Source organism: Xenopus laevis, chromosome 1S, assembly GCF_017654675.1.
Source record: "Xenopus laevis strain J_2021 chromosome 1S, Xenopus_laevis_v10.1, whole genome shotgun sequence".
Taxonomy (NCBI): Eukaryota; Metazoa; Chordata; class Amphibia; order Anura; family Pipidae; genus Xenopus; species Xenopus laevis.
In genome coordinates, this window is record NC_054372.1 from 151,932,703 (window position 1) to 151,955,768 (window position 23,066).

At 40.5% G+C, this 23,066-nt stretch overlaps 1 protein-coding gene across 3 annotated transcripts in view; it reads right to left on the minus strand.

Moving 5' to 3' along the window:
• The window catches only part of hectd4.S (HECT domain containing E3 ubiquitin protein ligase 4 S homeolog), a 128,108-nt gene that overhangs the window by 73,542 nt on the left and 31,500 nt on the right, over positions 1 to 23,066 (minus strand). For 2 of the 3 annotated variants that reach the window (XM_041580382.1, XM_018244229.2), the window contains 14 exons: positions 22,086 to 22,214; positions 20,033 to 20,157; positions 18,789 to 18,942; positions 17,700 to 17,800; positions 15,750 to 15,948; positions 15,095 to 15,214; positions 14,628 to 14,732; positions 13,446 to 13,609; positions 12,651 to 12,884; positions 11,826 to 12,018; positions 10,625 to 10,729; positions 8,947 to 9,035; positions 1,002 to 1,177; positions 121 to 256 (listed from right to left, as the gene is read on the minus strand). In XM_041580382.1, the coding sequence (XP_041436316.1) occupies positions 121 to 256; positions 1,002 to 1,177; positions 8,947 to 9,035; positions 10,625 to 10,729; positions 11,826 to 12,018; positions 12,651 to 12,884; positions 13,446 to 13,609; positions 14,628 to 14,732; positions 15,095 to 15,214; positions 15,750 to 15,948; positions 17,700 to 17,800; positions 18,789 to 18,942; positions 20,033 to 20,157; positions 22,086 to 22,214 (2,030 nt within the window). The remainder of the gene's footprint in view (positions 1 to 120; positions 257 to 1,001; positions 1,178 to 8,946; positions 9,036 to 10,624; positions 10,730 to 11,825; positions 12,019 to 12,650; positions 12,885 to 13,445; positions 13,610 to 14,627; positions 14,733 to 15,094; positions 15,215 to 15,749; positions 15,949 to 17,699; positions 17,801 to 18,788; positions 18,943 to 20,032; positions 20,158 to 22,085; positions 22,215 to 23,066) is intronic. The other variant, XM_018244230.2, reaches the window with a different exon arrangement.

Genomic DNA, 23,066 nt, shown 5'->3' on the forward strand with positions numbered 1-23,066 from the left:
CATTACAGATATCTATAATGTATTCAATAACAGCTGTAGATCCATATTTCTGCTCTAAGAGAGAACCATAAACTGTAATGTTTTTATTTTGTCGTTGTTTTATCTTTAAAACAGACTTACCTTGGGTTAGACCTGCTGAACTCTAAGTCACTACTTCCAATCATTTCCAGGTCAGAAGGGGCAGACATGCTTCTAAGAAAAACAGGCTGGCGCATGGCTTGAGATATAACTTTTTCTTCTGAGTTAGATTTGCCAGCTACAAGATTATGATGCCGGAATTAATAGAAATAACAGTTAGCAAACCAAGCAGCATGAATATGTTGCAACTGGGCAACAAACACATTACAAATAACAGATCTTAGAAAAGATTTGCACTGAAAACCTATCTTGTATTAAATTAGACAAAGTAAGATGAGCAGATACACACTTTTAATGAAAAAAAGTTTAATTCTAAGTAATTGGAGAGTCATTAATATTTATCATTAAAACCTTTAAGATTTCTTTTTAAATTTATGTGGGTTAATAGACTATGTGTTAAGGTGGCCATTGATGGCCCAATAATATCATACAAGCGATATTCGGTGTGTGTGTATGGTGGGAGACGAGCTGACCGATATCGGTACAAGGTTTGGATATCGGTCAACTCACCAGAATATTTTTATTGGGCGCATTTGAAGGCACCCAAATATTTGCCATAGTGCTGAATCGTCATATACAGTTAGTTAATTATAAATATATTTATATATATATATATATATATATATATATATATATATATATATATATATATATATATATATATATATATATATATATATATATATATATATATATATATATATATATATATATATATATATATATATATATCTCTGACAATTCAGCTCTAACATGTCTGAATTGAAAACATAACATCTATGGCCACCTTTAGTTGAAACTAGCCCAAAGTAAGATATTAGTGCTTTATAAAAGTGTTCAGAGTATATCCAGACATCACATACCTGGAGTTTCAGTTGGAGTGCCAGATATGCTTTTTGTGATACCAGACTGTGCTGCAATAGTCACATGCAACAAAAGGTCCGCTCTGTTCATCAGACTCTTAACTAATGTTTTGGTCTTAGCCATTGGGTGGGAAGGTTTTTGGATCAGGGAGTTCACCTCTTGGAAAAACTTGTCTCTGATGACAAATTCAACATACAAACAGGTAATATAACAAAGAAATTAAATTATATATAATGGAGTTTGGTAGAAATTATAGATATACGTGGCAAATAATTTACTAGTAGGTGTAGTAGAGTAATAGAAAGCCAAGAGACCAAATAGTCATGACATGCATGCTGCTGATTCTGTGTAATTGAATCATTAATTGAGGCTTGTTCCAAATAATAGCAGTGTTCAAAATAATAACAGCGTGTTCTAAATAATAGCAGTGTGGAGTTGAATTAGTGAGTCATTCATTCTCAAAAACAGGTGTCAATTACTGCCCTTATTTAAGGAAGGAAGGAATGCAGCAGATGTTGTGCATGCTGGTTATAGTGCATTTCTCTTTGAAAACAAGAGTAAAGAGTAAAATGGGTCGCTCCAGACATTGTTCAGCAACATCATACACTGATTAAAAAGGTGATTGGAGAGGGGGAAACATATAAAGAAGTGCAGAAAATGATAGGCTGCTCAGCTAAAGCTAAAATTCTTTAAAATGGCAAAAAAAACTTGAATGACGTAGAAGAGGAAAACTACCCTTTTGAATGGATAGAAAAACAGCCAAAATAGCAAAGACCCACCAATGATCAGCTCAAGGAAGATAAAATAAAATCTAAAGTTACCTGTGAGTACTGTTACAATTAGAAGACGCCTATGTGAAGCTAAGCTATCGGCAAGAAGCCCGCACAAAATGCTAAACAAATTGACTGGCCTAAAGAGAAATGGCTCAACATTTTGTGTATTGATGAAAGCAAGATTGTTCTGTTTGGGTCTAGGGGCCACAGACAGTTTGTCAGACGACCCCCAAACACTGAATTCAAGTCACAGTACAGTGTGAAGACAGTGAAGCACAGTGGCACAAGAATCATGATATGTGGATGTTTCTCATACTGTGGTGTTGGGCCTACATGAATCAGTTTCAATAAATCAAAATACTTGAAGAGGTCATGTTGCCGTATGCTGGAGGTCAATGACCCCAAACACACAAGTAAAGAAGAAATATCTTGGTTTCAGACCAACAGGATTGACATTATGGAGTAGCCAGCCCAATCCCCAGACTTTAATGCAATAGAAAACTTGTGGGGTGGCATTGAAAATGCAGTTTCTGCAAAATCAAGAAATGCAGAAGAATTGTGGAAAAGGTGCCAGAAGTTGGTTGACTCCATGAAACACAGATGTGCAGCAGTTCTCAGAAAAACTGCTTATACAACTAAATATTAGTTCCGTGATTTAAATGAAAGCAAAATCTTGAAACATTTTTCAGTTTATACAGTGAATGTTGAGTTTGTAAAGAAGAATGTAGACACTGCTATTTTTTGGAACAGCCTTATTTTCCATTTTCCTCACTTTCTTTAAAGGAATAACACAAATTTAATACATTCTTCTTCATGTTATGATTTGGAACAGAATGTGCAGTGTTCCCAATGCATTTGCGTGTATGAAAATAAAAGCTATTATAAGGATATTGAGCTTTATTCACCTTTTTTTTTTTTTTTTTTAAAGTGTTTATTTATACATTTTAACTTACAACAGAGAGTAAGAACAGCAGTAGTGAACCATCACACATTGCATCGCTCAGTAATACAGAAGTACATATATCATAAAATCAGTAGTGGCATTTAACAAGTGTAGCTCAGTGGGTGGGACAGGAAATAGTCAGGGGCTTAACGGCCTATTCGGGTCCCTGCAGGAGGGGGGGAAGCACCAGGTCATGATCCGGGTTTGCCTCCAGCCAGGGCGACCATATCTGAGTAAACTTCCCCGGGCACCCTCTGGCTTCGTATGTTAACTTGATCAGGGGCAGTGCTTTGTTGGTCTGCTGGATCCATGCCTGCTTCGTAGGTGGCTGGGGGGCCATCCATTTGGTCATCAGCAGTTTCTTCGCATAAAATAACAGAGCACGAAACAAGAGTCTGAACCTATTGAGAGGAATAATTTCGTCTATCAGCCCAAGGAGGCATACTTCCGGCGTACATGGTCCTGGGAAGGCCAGTTCTTCAGACAGGTATAGTATAATGGAGTTCCAAAAGGATCTGATCCTAGGGCATGACCAGGTCATATGGGCAAAGTCCGCTCCTCTCCCACCACATTTAGGGCAAATGGCTCCCGGGTTCCTGCCCATTTTCTCCAATTTGCTTGGCGTGATATATATTTGATGCAGAAATTTAAGTTGGACAAGTTTATCTTTCAGAGCAATCAGGCCAGAGTAGATCGAGTCCTTGGCCTCCTCCCATGTTTCGTCTGTTAGTGCTGGAAGCATAGTTTGCCATTTGGGCAAGGCCCTGTCAAAGGGAGTAGTGCCTGTTTGGAGCAGGGCTTTATAGAGCCTGGAGATCAGCCCCTTGCGCTGCGGGTTTCGGAGGACAAGTTCGAAGGAGGGAGTGACATATTGTATAGTCAACCCCGAAAACTGGGATCGGAATGCGTGTCGAAGTTGCATGTAGCGGTATAATTGAACATCCCGATGCCCGGTTTGGTCTTTAATTTGAGAGAGGGTGGGGAACTGCATGTCCACCAACAGCTCCCCCAGCAGCTTAACGCCCCGTAGAGGCCAGTAGCTAAAGTCTTGTAAGTCTCTGAGGTGGGCAAGGTTGCTGTTTAACCAAAGTGGCAGATAGGGGGAGAGGATTGGGGGGTCACACTGCAGTATCTTGGATGCAGCCCTCCAAGCCTTAACGGGAGTCGTGATCGTAGTTGGCAGCTTGTTGTAGTCAGTCAGGCGTCTATAAGGAAGATTGCGGAGTCCAGCCCAAGAGCCCACCAGCTGCGCCAGTAGGACTGCACCCGGGTCCTCCTCCTGCAAATGGAACCATGTATGGATATGGTAGAGCTGGCCAGCCAGAAAGTAGAGTTGCAGATGTGGGAGAGCCAGGCCACCGTGTTCCACAGTAGCCGTCAGACTTTTCCAAGACAAACGGGGCGCCTTATTTGCCCAGATGAAGGACGAGAGCATGGACACAATCTGAACAAAGATTTTTTGGGGAACCCATACTGGCGAATTATGCAAGCGGTACAGCAATTTCGGCAGGAAGATCATTTTGTAGAGATTCCCTCTCCCCCAAAGAGTGATTGGTAGAGGGGTCCATCTGGCTAGGGACAACTTGAGTTGTTGTTGAAGGGGCTCTAAATTATCAGCCAAGTAGCGTGAAGTCTGGAGGGAGATCACTATGCCCAGGTATTTGAAACTCGTGACCCAAGGAATCACATTCCCTTCAGGAGATGGAGCCGGGATCGGATCAATCGTCAGGAGGACTGACTTCGACTTGTTGATTGTGAGGCCTGAGTAGGTACCGAAGCGATCTAGGATATCAAGTGCAGTTTGTAGGGAGTCGTACGGGTCCGCCAAGAATAGTAGGAGGTCATCAGCGTAGAGAGCCAGCTTGTCCTCCAACGGCCCCCGTCTCAGGCCCATCACCCGAGCCGACTGCCGAAGAAGAATTGCTACAGGCTCTATGGCCAATGCGAAAAGGAGAGGAGACAAGGGGCAGCCCTGCCTAGTCCCTCTGGCAAGCGGAAAAGAATCCGAGACGGACCCACCGGTCTTGATTCTGGCTGTCGGTTGTAAGTATAGAAGCTTAACCCAGTCGATGAAACCGGGGCCAAACCCAAATCTTCGCATAATTTCCCACAAGTATTGCCACTCCACAGAGTCGAAAGCCTTGGTGGCATCAAGGGAGACCAACACTCTGGATCCTGGGTTGTCGTGCTCAATCTGTAGGTGGGTGTATACTCTCCGTAAGTTAATAGTTGTTGATTTGCTAGGGATGAACCCAGACTGGTCAGGGTGGATCATTGATTCTATTACTGCAGCCAACCTAGTAGCCAGGATTTTGGCAAATATTTTGGTGTCGGTGTTAATCAAAGATATGGGCCGGTAAGACTCACAGATTTCAGGGTCTTTACCTTCTTTGTGTATCAGAACTATCACTGCTTCGTAGAATGAGGGTGGTAGGGCCCCATGTTCTATTGCAGCCAGGAAAGTGCGGTGTAAGTGCCCAGGTATATGTTCAGTGTGGAATTTATACCACGCCGCTGGAAATCCGTCTGGTCCCGGAGTTTTTCCCTGCGGAAGAGCAGCTATTGCCTCTCGGACCTCCTGAAGAGTAATTGGCGCGTCCAAGGCGGCCGCTTCATGTTGCGGGAGTCTAGGGAACACGACATTGTCTAGGTAGTCACCCAATTATTGTTGGGTATATGTAGCTTTAGAGTCATAGAGCTGAGAGTAGTAAGTGCGGAACACTTCCTGGATCTCTCGGGGTACAGTGATTAACTGCCCTGCTGCGTTCCGAACCCTAGGAATGCAAGTTCGTGAGTCATTAGTTTTTGCTAGCCAGGCCAAGAGTCTACCAGCTCGATCTCCCTGGTCGAAGATGCGATAGTCCGCATAAAGTAAGTTCTTTTTAGTCAACTGAGTGTGGACAACTTCCAAGTCTCTCTGGGCATTGGACAAAGTGGCATTAGTCTCCAAGGTAGGGCAAGACCTGTGTTGTTCTTCAGCTTGTGACAGGCGATGCTCTGCTTCCGTGACTTTGTCTTTAGTGTCCCGCCTGGCGGCTGCTATTAGCGATATAAGTTCACCACGGGCTACCGCCTTGGATGCTTCCCATAGCATTTCCTGTGGAGCCGATGTCTGGTTAATCTCCCAATAATTTTGATAGTTCGTCTGGGCTTGTTCCGCGATCAAGGGTACCGTCAACCACAGTGGGGAGAGTCTCCAGGTAGTGCGATTGGAGGCAGTGAGGGGCAGAATCCGAAGCATGAGAGGCGAATGATCAGAGAAGGCCCTGGGGAGGTACGTGACATCTTCCACCAACTGGCAGAAATCTGCTGAGGCCAATGCCAAGTCTATCCTAGAAAGGGAACCATACGCCACAGAGTGGCACGAGTATTGCCGATCCAACGGATGTTTCCACCTCCATATCTCTCTAAGGGCCAGGGCCTCCACCCAATGAGCTAATTGTTGGTTAGGGGGACCCCCCTGGTGCAATCTATCGAGCACTGGGTCCAAGGTGGCATTGAAGTCTCCAAGGATGCACACTGGTGCCGGTGGGAAGGAGGCTAATCCCGTCGTAATAAGATCTAATATGGTTGTCTTGAAGGGTGGTGGGAGGTAAATGTTCACCAGGGTGAAAAGAGTATTGTTCAGTTTGCATTGGAGAATGATGAATCTACCGTAATGATCTGTCCGAATCATCTGCAATTCAAACGAGATGCCCTTCCGGACCAAAATAGAGACTCCTCTTGAATGGGTGGAGAATGGAGCGTGATAGGCATGGGCCACCCAGGGCTTCTTGAGTGATAATAGTTTCTGACCCGTAAGGTGTGTTTCCTGCAGGAGTAGCAAGGAAGGGCGGTATTGTTTAAGATAATTAAATAGTAAGGCCCTCTTAAACTTTGAATTCAAGCCCCTAACGTTCCAGGAGACAATTGTGAGAGACTGCATCACTGAGGCAGTAGAAGTATTGAAGGGGGGAAGCCAAATACAGGGAACCCACCCACTGAGCCAGAACACATTTCAAAGCAACACATATGCCAAAAAACATCATATGCAACAATATAGTAATATGCATAGTCATGACGGTTCAAGAGAAACAAAGAAGAGAAGTGGAGAAGTAGCACTCACAAGAGTGAGAGAGAGAGATAAAAATGGGAGGAAAAGGAAAAAATAGAAGTAAGCAGTGACAGTCCCGAAAGTCCCACTACCCCGACCTTGTCCACCTAGAAACTAAGATGGGCCTGAATCCCCAAACAAACAGTTTAACTTGAAGAGAAGTTGTGGTGTTGTAGTACTGCGGTCAGTCCCGTGTCATCGCGGGGTCTCCGCCACATTATAGAGTTCCAATTCCAGAGTTGCGCAGGTAAGGATATCCAAGACATGGGGGGAGAGGAGGCAAAAAAAAAAAAAAAAAAAAAGGGGGGGGGTATTGGGATTGCGATTCACAAAAGTAGAATCCGTGGGTGATGGCAGAGATGGGGGGTCCCAAGAGTGGCATATAGTCATTAAGGGGGTTAAAGCGTACTTACAGTCACCACCGAGAAACAATAACAAGACAGGGCCACTCCACCGCTATCAGACTGGACGTCCAAGCCGTGAAGCAAGAAAAACAACTAGTCGCCTTCAAACTGGGAGACCAGGAGCCTGGAGAGGATCCTCACCAACAATGTAAAGTCCCAACCGAGGGCGACCAACATATCAACCGACAGGAAAACTTGCGACGATCTTCCCCATTCAGCGTCGACTCGAGCAGCTCTGTGACCTGGTGCGTCGTTTACAGGCATCTAGCCACTTCCCGGCTTCCTCTGGCGAAGCAAAGAATCTGGTCTGATCATCATCCACTACACGTAGCTTGGCAGGGAAGAGAACCGAGTAGGTGTAGCCTGCCTCCTTGAGTCTTCGTTTAACTCCCATGAAGGATGCCCGCTGCTTCTGGACAAGTGCAGAGTAGTCAGGAAAAATGGAGATTGGGGCGCCATTATGCAGAATCTGGCCCTTCCGCCTGGCTGCCATCAACGCCGCGTCCCTGTCCCGATAATTAAGAAACCTCATGATGAAGGATCTCGGGTTTGCTCCCGGGGGCAGGGGACGGGTTGGCACGCGATGCGCTCGCTCGATGGTTAGTAGAGAGGAGAAGGTATCTGCGCCAAAGGTAAGTTTCAGCCATTCCTCTGCAAACTTCTCAGGGTTGTTCCCTTCCGTCTTTTCAGGGAGGCCCACGAGCCGCACGTTGTTGCGGCGGAGGCGATTCTCCAGATCCTCCGCCTTCGTGGATACCTCCGATAACTGCTTAGCCAGTCTCGCCAGTTCAGCCGGAATGGGCCTAGTGGAATCCTCTAGCGTCGAGACCCTCTGTTCCACCTCCGTAGTTCGCTCCCGCAAATTTTGAGCATCTTGCCTGAGGTGGGAGATGTCGATTGTAATGGACTCCAGCTGGGACGACATGCTAGCATGTGCTTTGGTGATCGCTGCGAGTAAGTCGGTATTGGAGGGTTCTGGCGATAGCGGCCCCACAGCGCCCTTGGCTGCCTGCTGCGTATCAGCGGCCTGGTCTGCAGGAGTGCCAGGCCCAGTCGGCGGTGGTGCCGGAGATAAGTATTTATCCATACTTGTGGCAGGAGCTTTTGGACCGTGCTTTCCCATCTGGTCACACAGGGTTTTAGGGTTCCCCCTGGGCAGTTTTAAGGCTGGAACGGCAGGATGATGAGCAGGATCAGCTTATAGTGACGGAGCTCTGCAGCAACACGTGTGATCAGTACGCCATCTTGACTCCGCCTCCGAGCTTTATTCACCTTTTAAACACCCTATTCTATTTTTTTGACACAAGACAATTTATTTAACCCTCTATGTCTATGGGTGTCGCTCATCATTAATTCCCACCAATGAGCAAATGCTGATCTATGCGCTTTATACAAAGTAATCATCTTCCTTTGGCTTTGTTTTTCCTTTATTTTTTCTTCATTTTAATAAACATTTCAAATATAAATTAAAGTTTTCCAGTCTGAGTTTACATTAACGTAGATGATAATTTGCCTCACGACACTGCATAACAGGGTTCAGTGCACAAAGATCAGATGTTGCTACCTGCTCCAATCAAACTTTAAAAGCGTGTACCATTATAATAAACAATACATTTTGTATCAAGCTTCTTAGATGGGAGACGGAAACATACTCAGAAAAAATACATTTGCTTTCTAAACAAATATCTGGTCACCACAATTTTTTTAATGCATGTTCTTGAATGGGCTTACCGTAGAGAGAAAACCATGTTTTCAGGATCACTCCCATCAGAAGGGATCTCTTTCATAGAACATAAAAGTTCAAGTTCTTTCAACTTGCTCTGCAGATTAAAAAGATTTAAAACATTATAATCCTTGTACCAGTAGTGACTGGTGTTTTAAGAAAGTTTCATTGGAGGTGGCATTGTAGTTTCTGGAAGTTTCTCACTTGAAGTAATCAACTGCTATAACAACAACTGCTCTTGTAGCTTCCTCAGAGTTATTCTTCCATTCTTTACTGTTGCTGACTTATTTTATAGAGTGAAAGGGCACCCCTAAGTGGTTGTATTTACTTACCCGACACCCCGGGATGGTGTTCCTATCAGCAGAAAACTGTACCAACCTGGGGTTTTGCCAACAAGCACCACGGAGTGATTGTCATATTCAGTCTTCAAATACCCCAGGGCAGATGCATACGCATTATAATGAAATATCTGGCCTTTTCAATAAAATTCAGCTTTTCACTCTACTGTGCATGCACAGCAGCAAGAAAGAAGAAGCAGGAAAAGGATCCATCTGTGGTGCTTGCTGGAAGAATCCCGGGCCAGTGCAGTTTTCTCCTAAGCACCAGTCTGGGGAGTCAGGTAAGACAATCACTTGGGGTGATTAACTTTTTGTCACCCCCAAGTACAAAAATACTTTACTTCTTCTTTAAAATAAATGTCCACCCAAACAGTTCAAAATCAAAAACTATGTGTGTATTGAAAGTAAAAGGAATTCTGATTCACAATATACAATGGAGTGGTTTTAAAGTAAGTAGTAAATGTAATTGGAACTGAAAGCAGTTACCGTATTTGTTTATCTCTTTCTGTTGGTTTTTGCAACAATGTAGCACAAGTCTGTTCTTCTTAGTGTCTGGTAATCAACTAGTTTCTGCTATACTGTATCAGAACTTATGTACAGCATGATAGATAGACCTTTTAATAGCAATTATATTTAATAGCAATTACAAAACAGCTTTTTTACAACATTGTGTTGATATTCTTTAGAAAATGTGAGGGATCATTTGTGTAGGGTGCAACATATAACAAAAAATTGTATGCAAAAGGCACACTTGTACTTTACATTGAACTATTTATGGAAACCCATGGAGACACGTATGACCCCCGAACTCCCCCATAAATACAGCACAGCCTGATTTGGCAACAATTTCTTCATGGGGGGCAGGCAGAGGCACATATGTGTTCAGAATTTAAAGTTAAGGAGTGCCAGAAGGAGCAGGTTGCCCCGGCCCTGTATTCTGCACCTAGGTCTGGATTTACAGTCTGATGCTAGGTGCAGTGCAGAGGTAGACCTGAAAGCTTGAGTCAAACGTCATAATAAATTATGCTAGTGATCTCAACGATTAAACAGTAAATTGTTTGTATGCATCTTGTCCACTTATGGTGAAACTGAAGTGTTTCTTTTACAGTAATGGCACACAAGAATCTGAGAAGTACACCTCCCGGTGCTCCCAGCTGAGGAGCTTTTCAGCCCAAAAAACAAACTATAGAATGTTAGGAAAGCATCTATATGGGTGCTTTCAGGGATATTCTGTCATTGGGTCACTGGGTACTACCACCGGTAATTTAGGGTACTACTCTGTCACTGGAAAAGCGTGTTCTTTTTATACAGTTCTTACAGCTTTTTGCTAGCTAGTAGCATACTATACCTCATTAAAGTGATAGTCATAAAAAAAGGGAGCATTGTTCTCCAACTTTCCATTCTGAGCATCTTCCACTTCCCTTTGCCACTTTTGTTCAAGTTCTGCAACACTCTGTTGGGCAAAACATACAATGAAACCATTTAGGAAAATGTAAGATGACAATTTATGTTATGGTAGCTGTGTGATTTATAACAGTGCATATACACCTTGTGATTTGGAATTTGTCCCAATAAAATACAACCAGTCCTTATTTACCGATTTCAGACTGGTAAAGACTTATAGACTTAAAAAAAACAGACATTCTCAATAAAACTCAGTAAAGCACTTGACTATATGTACACTATGCATAAAAGTCACAAACAAATAGTTAAGAATACACAGGCCAAATACACATACTGAAAAATAAATTTGGGCTGCCTTTGGGCTCTTCATTACAGTAACAGCTAGATATCTTTTCTGTCAGGCAACATCAATGACTAGAAATAATATCCCAATGAGAGTATAAAGCTATTCCACTTAGTGAGTAGTATGACAGTCAATGCTTCCCATAAAACATTTATCTCCCCTACAAGTAACATTTGTTTACCTTTCTTGCTGCCTGATCAGTGAAAATAATTAGGCCTTAATCCAGTGTCTCTTTTTGCACTGACACCACTACTAATTAATATTGGTAAAAGATTTGGTGTTATTTTTCTTATCCAGAATGGTTTGTCTAATGGAGATTACATGCTTCAACAAGAGACAATGCAAGTTAAGAGAGATGAAAACTGCAAAGTGAAAAAGCAACACAATCGCAGAAAATCAAGATGATCAAGGTGAAGCAACGCCAAAAATTCCATAAAAAAGCCTTATACCAAGTAACGTTAAGCAGAAACCATATCATTTTCTTCATCATAATGGTGAAAATCTGTCCTGACTAAAACAAATAAGTAATATTCATGGTTAAATACACTGGGGGTAATTTTTCAACACTGGGCACATTTGCCCATGGGCAGTAACCCATGGCAACCAATCAGATTGCTGCATTCATTGTTCTACTTGCAGCTGGCTTTTAAAAGCTAATCGCTGATTGGTTGCTATAGGTAACTGCCCATGGGCAAATTTGCCCAGTGTTGATAAATGAGCCCCACTGTTGGCTAAAAACACAAGCATTACTACATATTTACCATGTAACAAACCAACACTTTACTAGTCCATATATTTATACCTGTAACTGTCTTTCCATTGCATTGAGCTTCTTGAAAGTTTCCCCCATAATTTTACACAGTAAATCATATTCTTCTTGATGTTCTTCTCGATATTGAAAGTTGATTAAAGATTGCAATGCATCAACCAAGTTTAAGTGTTTAATGACGCAAGATACAACCATTTCTTCCATCACATCAGGCTGGATAACCTCTCTGTAAGAAGATTACGATTTTTAATTTAGAACTTTCAGGAAAGCCCTTGGAAAACATTTAATAAAATGTAATTCAACCAGATAAGCCAACAATTTACATTTTTAGGAAAGTAATAAAAATTATAGGTAAGTTAATGTTAAGTCATCAATTATCATGGTCCTTGAAAAAAACGCTGTACAGGTATAAGATCTGTTCTACAGAAAGCTCCAAATTTGGCCATATCCCACAGACTTCATTTTAATCAAAAAATTCTAAACTTGCGAAATATTTTGCTTTTTCTCTGTAATAATAATAATAAAACCGTACCTTGTACTTGATCCTAGCTGAGATATAATTAATTCATTTGGGTTTATTTAATGTTTGACTTTTTTAGTAGGCAAAGTATGGTGATACAAATTATGGAAAGACCCCATATCCAGATAACCCCATGTCCCAAAGCATTTTGGATAACAGGCCCCATACCTGTACTACAAAGTGGGCCTTAAACCCATAAAAATCTGTAAACATCTGGGATATATTAATTAGGCATAGGGCGGCAGGAACAACAAGATCCAATTGAAGGCACAAGCATATTTAGGATTCAATCTGAGACAGTCAACCCTAGGCATTTGAACATGCAGCTACAAACATACTTTATGCTTGGTCTGAACTGTGGTCGAGCACGTCCAGATATTTCCCTGAGCTTGATCATAATACCAGGAGGCAGTCTGATTCTTGCAAGTTCAAAATAGTTTCCAACTGGCGGCAATAAGATGTCAGATGGATATGTGAATTCTTGGTCTTCTTCTATAGTAAGAGGCAGCGGAGAAGGGCTCGGGGTGAGTGCTGGGGACAAAACACCATTAGCCTCCACCTGCCACTGACACCTAATAAAACATAAAGCAGGAAAAACTTGGCAAACAGTTTAATACCCCTGATCAGTTTTGCACATTTTAATTTCTGACTTTGGCATTAGACACGTTATGCACAGGAAAAAAGGATTTTTTATCTTGCATGTTATATTTTTATGCTAGTAGAAAGAGAAGTGACTGTATGGAAAGAGGTTTATACTAAAGCAAACCAAACATTTGGTTTAAAAGGTTGTATGGGCTGTTTAAAAATGTAATTGGTTCAGAAAGAGCTGACGTTATAGAGTGCTTTCAGCTGAGAAAGCTGAAGGGTCATTATTAAAACGATCAGTTTTTCACCAGACATGAAACAGCACAAGAAGACTTGGTGATTTGAAATAACTTTTTTTTTTTTTTTTATAGGGTATCTCCTGGAATGGGGGATCCCTTGTTTTAATCAGCTAGAGGGTCTCTAAACTATACGAGTTTGCATAAAAAGTTGATACAGCTGCTTATGCTAAGCAATTTCCTAGAATGCTTTTCAGTAACACAGAATTAAGCTGTAGAGGAAAATGTTGCAGTCCTCTTACAAATACTGACCTCTGCAAAAGTTTTGACCTCAACAGGTTGTGACAAGTCAACTCCTCTTTTGTGATTTCTGGACCATTGTACAATATACGCAGCATGGAACAAGCCAAGACAGACAGTCCTAAAGCCAGGTCTACTAGAAATGGCAAGCCCCCTGATACATCTTCTGAGGACTCCTAAAAAAATATATTAGCCAAGTTATATGAAGTGCAGTGATGCACCAAAAAAAGTTTGTACTATGCCAACCATGGTAATTATTAGATCAAGGTGTGATTTGCTTTATTAAGCAGCAAAAAGAAATGTGAATTTTCAAAAACTGTTAAAATATGTAATATTTAAAGGGATACTGTCATGGGAAAAAAACATTTTTTTCAAAAGGAATCAGTTAATAGTGCTGTTCCAGCAGAATTCTACACTGAAATCCATTTCTCAAAAGAGAAAACAGATTTTTTTTATATTCAATTTTGAAATCTGACATGGGGCTAGACATATTGTCAATTTCCAAGCTGCCCCAAGTCATGTGACTTGTGCTCTGATAAACTTCAATCACTCTTTACTGCCGTACTGCAAATTGGAGTGATATCATCCCCTCCCTTTTCCCCCCAGTAGCCAAACAAAAGAACAATGGGAAGGTAACCAGATAACAGCTCCCTAACACAAGATAACAGCTCCCTGGTAGATTTAAGAACAGCACTCAATAGTAAAAACCCATGTCCCAATGAGACACATTCAGTTACATTGAGAAGGAAAAACAGCAGCCTGCCAGATAGCATTTCTCTCCTAAAGCGCAGGCACAAGTCACATGACTGGGGGCAGCTGGGAAATTGACAAAATGTCTAGCCCCATGTCAGATTTCAAAATTGAATATAAAAAAATCTGTTTGCTCTTTTGAGAAATGGATTTCAGTGCAGAATTCTGCTGGAGCAGCACTATTAACTGATTAATTTTGGGAAAAAAAAATTTCCATGACAGTATCCCTTTAAAGAATGATCAATAGAATAAAATTGATTTTGAATGTATGTTTCTTACATTACTACCCAAACCATCTAAATTATAATAAAAGTGGTACCGAGCATTATAATGAAAGCACCATTGTAATAAAACCACGTGATGATGGTAAAAGATGACAAGTAGGGAGGGATCAAAAACAGTCATGTTTTGTTATAGTACATTTTATTATATACATAAACTCACCTGAGCTCTGACAGTGCATGCAAAACCCCACATTGCTTTATCAGGAGTGTTGTGCTCACGCCCACTTCTCATTTCAAAGGAGAATGTCACAGTATCACCTTCCACCTGGCATATTAAAGATTTAGAGCGATAATATGTTTATGTTTGTAAAAAAAAAATAAAGATTTAAAGCATATATGACATATTCTTGAAAATCATTTTGGAGACAAGGTTAACATTAAACAAATATTTTAGTATACTTAAGTATTCTATGAGGTCAAAAAGAATACTAGGAACCTGCACCTTTTAATCAACTAGATAATATGGTAATGTGGACACTTTCCTAATTATTATGTTTCTGACCACCCAACTGTAATTCATGATCACAGATCACACTTATTTTATATGTCAAGGTTGAATGACATGCCACTACTGCAATATAACAAGTTTTTTTGTACTAATGTGCATTTAAAGGACAAAAAAATTACCTTGACCAAATCTTTTGGCCAGCCTGTACCCAAAACACTTCTACTTCCATACCCCAGTGTATTTCCACCATATTCTGCAACTTTCCTGCTGTTTGTATTAGGCCCCGCATATATCACCAGCTGAAGAAAGAATAAAATTTTTTACACATGAATAACATTTCATACAACACTATTGTTAAACACTATTAAGAGAGCTCAGTCACATTGGTATTTTCTGGGGAAAGGCAGAGTTAACTGGATAAAAGTGAAGTCATGTTCTATACAGGTGCTCTTCAGTTTTTTTTTCACTTTCAATTGACTATAGAGCAGAGGTTCAAAACTGTGAGGATGGCTCCCCTTAATTGCACTAAGCATTGGCTAGGAGGTAGGGTTGGAAACTAGGTCAAAGGCATGAAAGCCATGTAGTGTGACACACAGGCTAAACACTTAATTTCAGCTAAACAATGTATTACCAGCTACTTATTAAACACTCTTATGGTGCCAAAAAAAATATGCACTATTTTATAGGTGACAGTTGGTCCAGGTCAACACATTCACGTAGCTGGGACTGTAAGGTAGAACAGTTCCATGGTATTGTTTTATCAAAAAATCCACCTTAAGATACTTTCAAGCAAACCCGAAACAAGAAAGCTCTGCTTCACTCACTGTCATTCACCTTATCGTAATCGTACTGTGAAGAGCACCGGCTGTCAAACCGGAGATACAAGCAACGAGCTCCAGGAATATGTATAGTCTCTTTAAACTTGTAATTGTCTCTGACTGGATGAGATGTCTCCACAGTCTTCCCGGCAGCCCATGGTGCAGGAATCTTTAGCCCAGTAAGGAAACCAGGCTCCTCCTTTTCTTCTAACATTCTGTATACAAAATAGAAAATTAATAATGTAAGAGCATGTAAAAATACAAAATAATCTACACTGCACTTGATCTAAGACTAAGATCAGTGAATAGCCTTACCTTGTTCATAGGTTCACAAGTATGCCAATTTAAGTCTTAATGGTTCCAATGGCTTTGAACAGTACTGAAGCATTTACATAGTTACATATTTAGATTGGGTTAAAAAAAGAACAAAGTCCATCAAGTTCAACACCTCCAAATGAAACCCAGCATCCATTCATACACAGCGACCCCTCTATACACTCATGAACTATATATACCTATACACTAACTAAAGATTTTAGTATCACAAAAGCCTCGGATATTATGCTTGTCCAAAAAATCATCAAAGCCACTCAGAATGTGCCATCAAAACAACATCCTGCAATGCATTCCACAACCTCACTGCCCTCACTGTGAAGAAACAACTATGCTGCTTCAAATGAAAGTTCTTTCCATCTAGTCTAAAGGGTGGCCTCTGGTGTGGTGATTCTCTTTATGGGTAAAAAGGTCTCCTGCTATTTGTCTATAATGTCCTCTAATGTACTTGTAAAGTGTAATAATGTCCCCTCTCAAGTGTCTTTTTTTCCCCAGAGAAAACAACCCCAACCTTGACAGTCTACCCTCATAATTTAAGTCTTCCATCCCTGTAACCAGTTTAGTTGCACGTCTCTGCACTCTCTCCAGCTCATTTATATCCCTCTTAAGGACTGGAGTCCAAAACTGAGCTGCATACTCCAGGTGAGGACTTACCAGGGACCTACTACCCTCGGTAGTCCCCCCTCCATGCTTCCCCCCCATGGTTAGTACCCCTGAAATTGCCCCTAAGAGCTTGCTCACGTATCGGTGCAGAGTAAGCGCAGTGGAGCTCATGGGCACCATCTTTCAGATCTCCAGTCTTCTTCGGGTTCTCTTCCTTCCTTACTGCAATTTCCTGCACTTTTGGTGCATGCGCAGTTGCTACACTAACTGGAAGACTGCTCCAACTGTGCAAGAGTCAATATGGCGCTCACTTACACAAGAAGACTAGCGATCCAGAAGGTGGTGCCCATGAGCTCCAATGCTCTTACTCTGCATTGATAGGTGAGCAAACAATTTCAGGGGTAACTAACTATCGGGGGGAAGCAGGGGGGGAGGACTACCTAGGGTAGTAGGTAGAGGATTTTCTTATTGGGGGGGTTTAGTTCTCCTTTAAGGAAACTCCCAAAAATAAATAACTATATTTTGACAAACAAGGAATCATGCGACTTTGTCAGATTAGACATCCCACAAAATCTCATTGTCTTGCATGGCAATATTCTATGACAGATAAAAACCTGCAGACCCTTAGTCTGCAGGAATCAAGAAAAAGTGGATGATGGCTGGTCTGGATGTACCTTCACTGAGAGTTAAAGTTTATAGGTAAATAGCTCTTATGCTAATAATTATGGAAAACATAATAATGTAATCTCAAATGTTCTTATATTAGAACACAATAGTAAAAATATTTTTACACCTTATTGGACTTATTGGAGTTGGCGCATGCAGAAAGTTTCTTATGCGTTCCATGGCAGACAAGAATTAGCAAATAAAAAAATTAATTACATACACTTTCTACTAGAACATGCATGCTAATGAGAATTCTCTATTTGTTCCTACGAAGCTATCCGTTTTCAGCTAACTAAGTTACCAGAAGAAGAAATCAATTTAGTTGTAAAGAAAAAAACAAGCAAAACTTTTTAGGATTGATTACCTGTCATCAGTTAATAATTTATTTTTTTGCTCTAGAATTCCACTGGGGGTGTCCCCTGCATCTGCCAATACTGGACATTGGGTTTTCAGCAGCAGAGCAGTCTGAAAGAGACAGTTTAAATTATTCATTGCCAAACAGGTATGCCCAAAGGATGTTTACACTTTTTTGTCTTCATCTGCAAATATGTGTGTATGTGACCTGGTCAGTTTCCAGTGCAGCAATAGAAAGAAATTCAAAGAGAAACCTATGAAGGAATTTTAACTGAAAAGGCAACCACACATATTCTGGGTGACAATCATAGGTCGACGGATACATGATGGGCTTATAATTGCAGTAGACGGGGGAGAGCGATGGAGTGAACAGGAAACAACAATATTGGTCACTTAAGCAAAAAAAAAAAGAGAGAGAGTACAGACAGTATCCCTTAAACAAAGAATGTATTTGTTAATATGGGGCCCAGCACACAGCTTCTGGCCATCCAGACAGGGGCGTAACTACCGGGGGAGCAGGGGGTGCAAATGGACCAGGGCCCGCACCCCCGCAGGGCCCCCCCGGAAGATCGTGCGCGCTGCAGCCGGCTGGAGTCGGCTGCAGGCGCAGAGATACATTGCGCACACGAGGGTCTGCACGGCCCGCACCAGGGCCCGCCCCCACCAAGTTACGTTACTGCATCCAGACTGCAGTTGGAGACACTATTGATGGTTTACTAGTATATGGCCACCTAGGAGCACAACAAATAAGTAATCTGAGACAGTAATACACTCACAGCATTGGAATGATTTATTCCAGCATTAAAAACAGCTTTTTTAATTTGGTACAACCAACATGCACTGCAGTTATTTTAAAGCAATTCAAGTTAATTTCAGAAGAATAATAATCTAGCGAGGGTGTTAGCGATCAATTCTGCTAATGAGCTCTTGCACCCCACAGAATAATGTTCAAAGTACTCTGAAGAACTGATGTGGCAGTTCGTTACACAGCAACATGCTGCCCTCCAGCTATTAAAATGCAAATCTTAGAATCCACACACATACACCTTTTTGTCTTTTAATATGTTTGCATTTATTAATGCTAACTGTGAGACCTTACCTGGCTAGTGTAAAGCACAAGTTGCACCAGTTGAGGCATAAGTGTGTCTGCCATAGTTAATGTCTCTAAGTTGGGATGCATAAGGGATGTGAGAAGTACTGGGAGAAGATGGCCAAGCATGGTGGATTTTGTGATCTGTTCAAGGCCTTTCAGTCTAAGACAAAATTAAAAAGAGTAAAAAAAAAAAAAAACAACCATAAATATTAAAAAAAAAAAAGTTCTATAGTCAAAATATTTACAATAGTGTGCCAAAAGGAACAGTATTTATGAGTATTGTTTCTTACAAATGGTAGATAAGAACTGATTGGCAGCTGAATCCTTGTAGGTACAATTTAAATATTAACATTCTGAAAGCGCATAAAAAACAGCTGTTTATAGACTTGGGTTGTTTAATAGGAAGATCCTAATTACATTTTACTAATGAGGTAAACTTACTCAGTGTGAAACTGATCTTACTTTTCTGTGGCACTTATAAGAATGAAAAACAAGAGGATAAATGGTAGTAGACTTTAAATAATATCTAATTCAATAAATATTTTTCATTAAATAAGATAGCATTTTAGATTTCCAGTCAGAGAATAAGACATATTGCTACTGAGACTGTTACAGGATAATACAATTCTATTCAGAAACTTCTTAAAGGGGTTGTTCACCTTCCAAACACTTTTTTCAATTCAGTTGTTTCCAGATTGTTCCCCAGAAATAACGACTTTTTTTTCAATTACTTTCCACTATTTATTTTTTACTGTTTTTCCAAAATCTAAGTTTAAAGTTGAATGTTCTCTGGTGTTTGAGTCTGGCAGCTCAGTAATTCAGGTGCAGACTCTAAATTGTTACAATTTTGCAACATTTAGTTGATACATTTCTCAGCAGCATCTCTGGAGTATTAGCAACTATTGTATCAATTCTAACAGCTGCCTGTAATGAAACCCAGAGATTTTGCTAAGCAGGGACAAAGACAAGTAATGTATCAACTAAATGTATCCATTTAGAACAGTTTATAGGGTCGGCGACCCCCCCTCCAAGGGCTGCTTCAGAAGGTGAAAAATGACACTTTACACTTCAATATTAGAAAAACGGTCACACATAGAAAATAGAAAGTCATTGAAAAAAGTCATTATTTCTGGTGATCTATCTGAAAACAACTAGTTGTTTGAAGGTGAATGACCCCTTTAAGTAATTCCCCTCTAAGTTCTGGAAACCAAAACAGAATTCATTATTAATGGTACCATATATCATATTACCTAAAGTCTCTGTCTAAGAGATCGCTGTTGATAAGAGCAGTGGTAACTCGCTGCAACATATCCAGAACTTCATCACAACCAGAAAGTATCTGAGTTGCCAAAGCCAAGATGCTGGCCTGGAGTTCCTACAAAATGATAAAAATGGCAAAACTGGGTAAAGTTTATGTATATCTGATATTCCAATATAGAAACATTTTCCATCAGTTTGTAATATCAATAATGCTTATGATGGACATTAAAGTAAAAACTGAATGATTATGCAGAACCAGGGTCCTGTAATGTGATTATCTGTATTGTGATGTTGTACTTGAGCAGAAGGCCTGTCTAATGTTGGTATATTTATGGAAGATATGGCTCCTTAGCTTGAGTCTTCAATTTAAAGTGAAATAATTCCTATTTAGTAACTAAAATAATTTAGGATATAAAAATATACATCTGTTGCTCAAACTAAAAATATGGTAATAAAAAATGAAATGGAAATGTATTTTTTTAAATCCTGGTGACAAGATCCCTTCATGAGGGAGACATTATGTGCAGTACAGACTAATATATTGTATTCTAAACTTACTTACTGTAAGTTGTAACCCTCTACCTGCTCAGACCAGGGGCTGGTGATTAATAGGACATACAGCACAGTTGGGGTACCTCACCATGCAGGTACCCGAAACTTTAAAATAATTTAAAAGAACAGTTCAGTGTGAAAATAAAAACTGTGTAAATAGATAGGCTGTGAAAAATGTTTCTAATATAGTTATAGTTAGCCAAAAATATAATGTATAAAGGCTCTATAACTCTGAGCTAGTCAGCGACTTGAAGGGGGGCCACATGGTACATTTCTGTTCAGTGAGTTTGCAATTGATCCTCAGCATTAAGCTCAGATTCAAAAGCAACAGATAGGACCCATGTGCCCCCCCCCCTGCTCAAGTCTCTGATTGGTTACTGCCTGGTAACCAGTCAGTGTAAACCAAGACAGCTGAAAAGCAGGAAGTAGTGTTCTGTCTATTATGTTACACATCCAGTCACTCCAGCCTTTATACATTACATTTGTGCCTAACTATATTAGAAACATTTTTTATTTTGCACAGCCTATTTATCCAGTTTTTATTTTTACACTGAACAATTCCTTTAACCTATCTGAAGCTTATTCTGTTAGTAAGCCACACAAGTCTTGTGACAGATACATGGTTTATGCCAGTGTTTTCACTTACCTGAATATTAACGGTTAGGAGAACTTTTCCCCACTACACACTGCTTCTACTTAGGGTTGCCACCTGGCCGGTATTTTACGGGCCTAGCCGGTAAAATACCTGCCAAGGCCGGGGCCGGTATTACAAATTTACCGGCAATGTAACTGCCGGTAAATTGGTAATACGATCAAAAGGAGCCCTCGGCCTGCCCCCAATCGCCCCCAATCCCCTGCAACTTACCTTTTCTTTAGCCTCTTCTAGCGTCCATGGTGTCTGTTGCATGGCCCCGTCCCTTTTGACATCACGCCCCGCACCTTTGAGGCCCCGCCCCCCCAGCAGCCGGTAATTTTTTTTATAAAAGGTGGCAACCCTACTTCTACTATGTGGTGCACAGATAACAATGCATGCTTTTATAAAGGTGGACAAGTCACATTAATTGCAACTGGGACTCTGAATGCAGAGTTAGGGAGGCGTGGTCTCTTTATGTGAATAAAACCTTTTTTGCTTCCCAGTTGTGTTATTAGTGGGTCTCATTTTGCTAGAACTTTTAGGATCCAAAAAACATTTTGACTATGTATTTGTTTCCATTTGTTCGGCCTAAACCCACCCCTAGTGGTCAAATAACTGATTAGTTAAATTATGCTTGACATTTTTTTTTCAGGAACAATTTACAGAATTCCTTTAAATGTTTTTATTTACTGTAGTTCATTACGATAAGATAAAAATAAAATAGAATGCATTATGCATGCCAAACTGATGAAGAGATAGATACATACAGAAAAAATAGGTTGGTTATAAACAGACCAACACACATTTGACAGTTACAAACAGAAAACAGCATTATTAGAATAAAATCTGGTGTTTACCTGTACCTTCAATGTTTCCCCCTGCAGGGAGTTGTCACTGTCATCGCTGTCATCAGGTTTAACTAGGACAGTATTACTCAGAAGATGATTCTGTACAGCCATTAAATAGCATAGACAAGGAGAAGCCACCTTAAACACACCAAAGCAGAATCAGTGTCCAGTTGTACAAAGTAAGATAAAGGTAAATGTCCCCCTTTGAAGCAAAATAAAGGCACTGTACAATTATTTAGAGTAAATAAAAATATAGAAATACCAGCTCTACTTAAAACCCATTTGTAGCCATTTGCCTCCAGAGTCTTAACCAGTGACAAGATTCTTTACTAACTCTAATAGATACAGAGAGATTTCTTATTGTTATTTACAACAATTCGGTATTGCAAATTAGACATAGCTTTTCTTTTTTAAAATATGTTTGTTTGTTTTTCTTTTCATTTTGTCCCAGTCTTTTGAAAGTAAAGCAGATTATTGGCAGACTTTATGTACATTTTAAATTTTTCAGTTTTGTTTGCACTTTCTTGCATTCACCCCTTAATTACAATTTTCTGTAGCTGATCGCAAATTCCATTTGACAATACCTATGACCCTTTCACTCTACACAGCTCTCCCACAACCCTGTTTCTTACAAGATTCAGAACTGCGTACTTCTTCAAAATCACTAATGATGTAGTGGACAGTGAACAAGGTAACAAGCTCCATTACAGGAACATTAATACCAAAATATGAAAATGTAAATAGTAAATAAAATATAATGTACAATTTCCCTGCACTGGTAAATCAGATTTTTTTGTTTCAGAAACACTATCATAGTTTAGATAAATAAACTACGGCTACAACTGAAATAGGGCTATAATGAGAAAATGTCTGCGCCAGTGCACTCGCAGCGCATCGATTTTCCTCATGAGGCAACTTCGGGCGACTTCGGAAATCGAAGCGCCGTGAGTGCATTGGTGCAGGCGTTTTCTCATTATAGCAGGGGGAAGG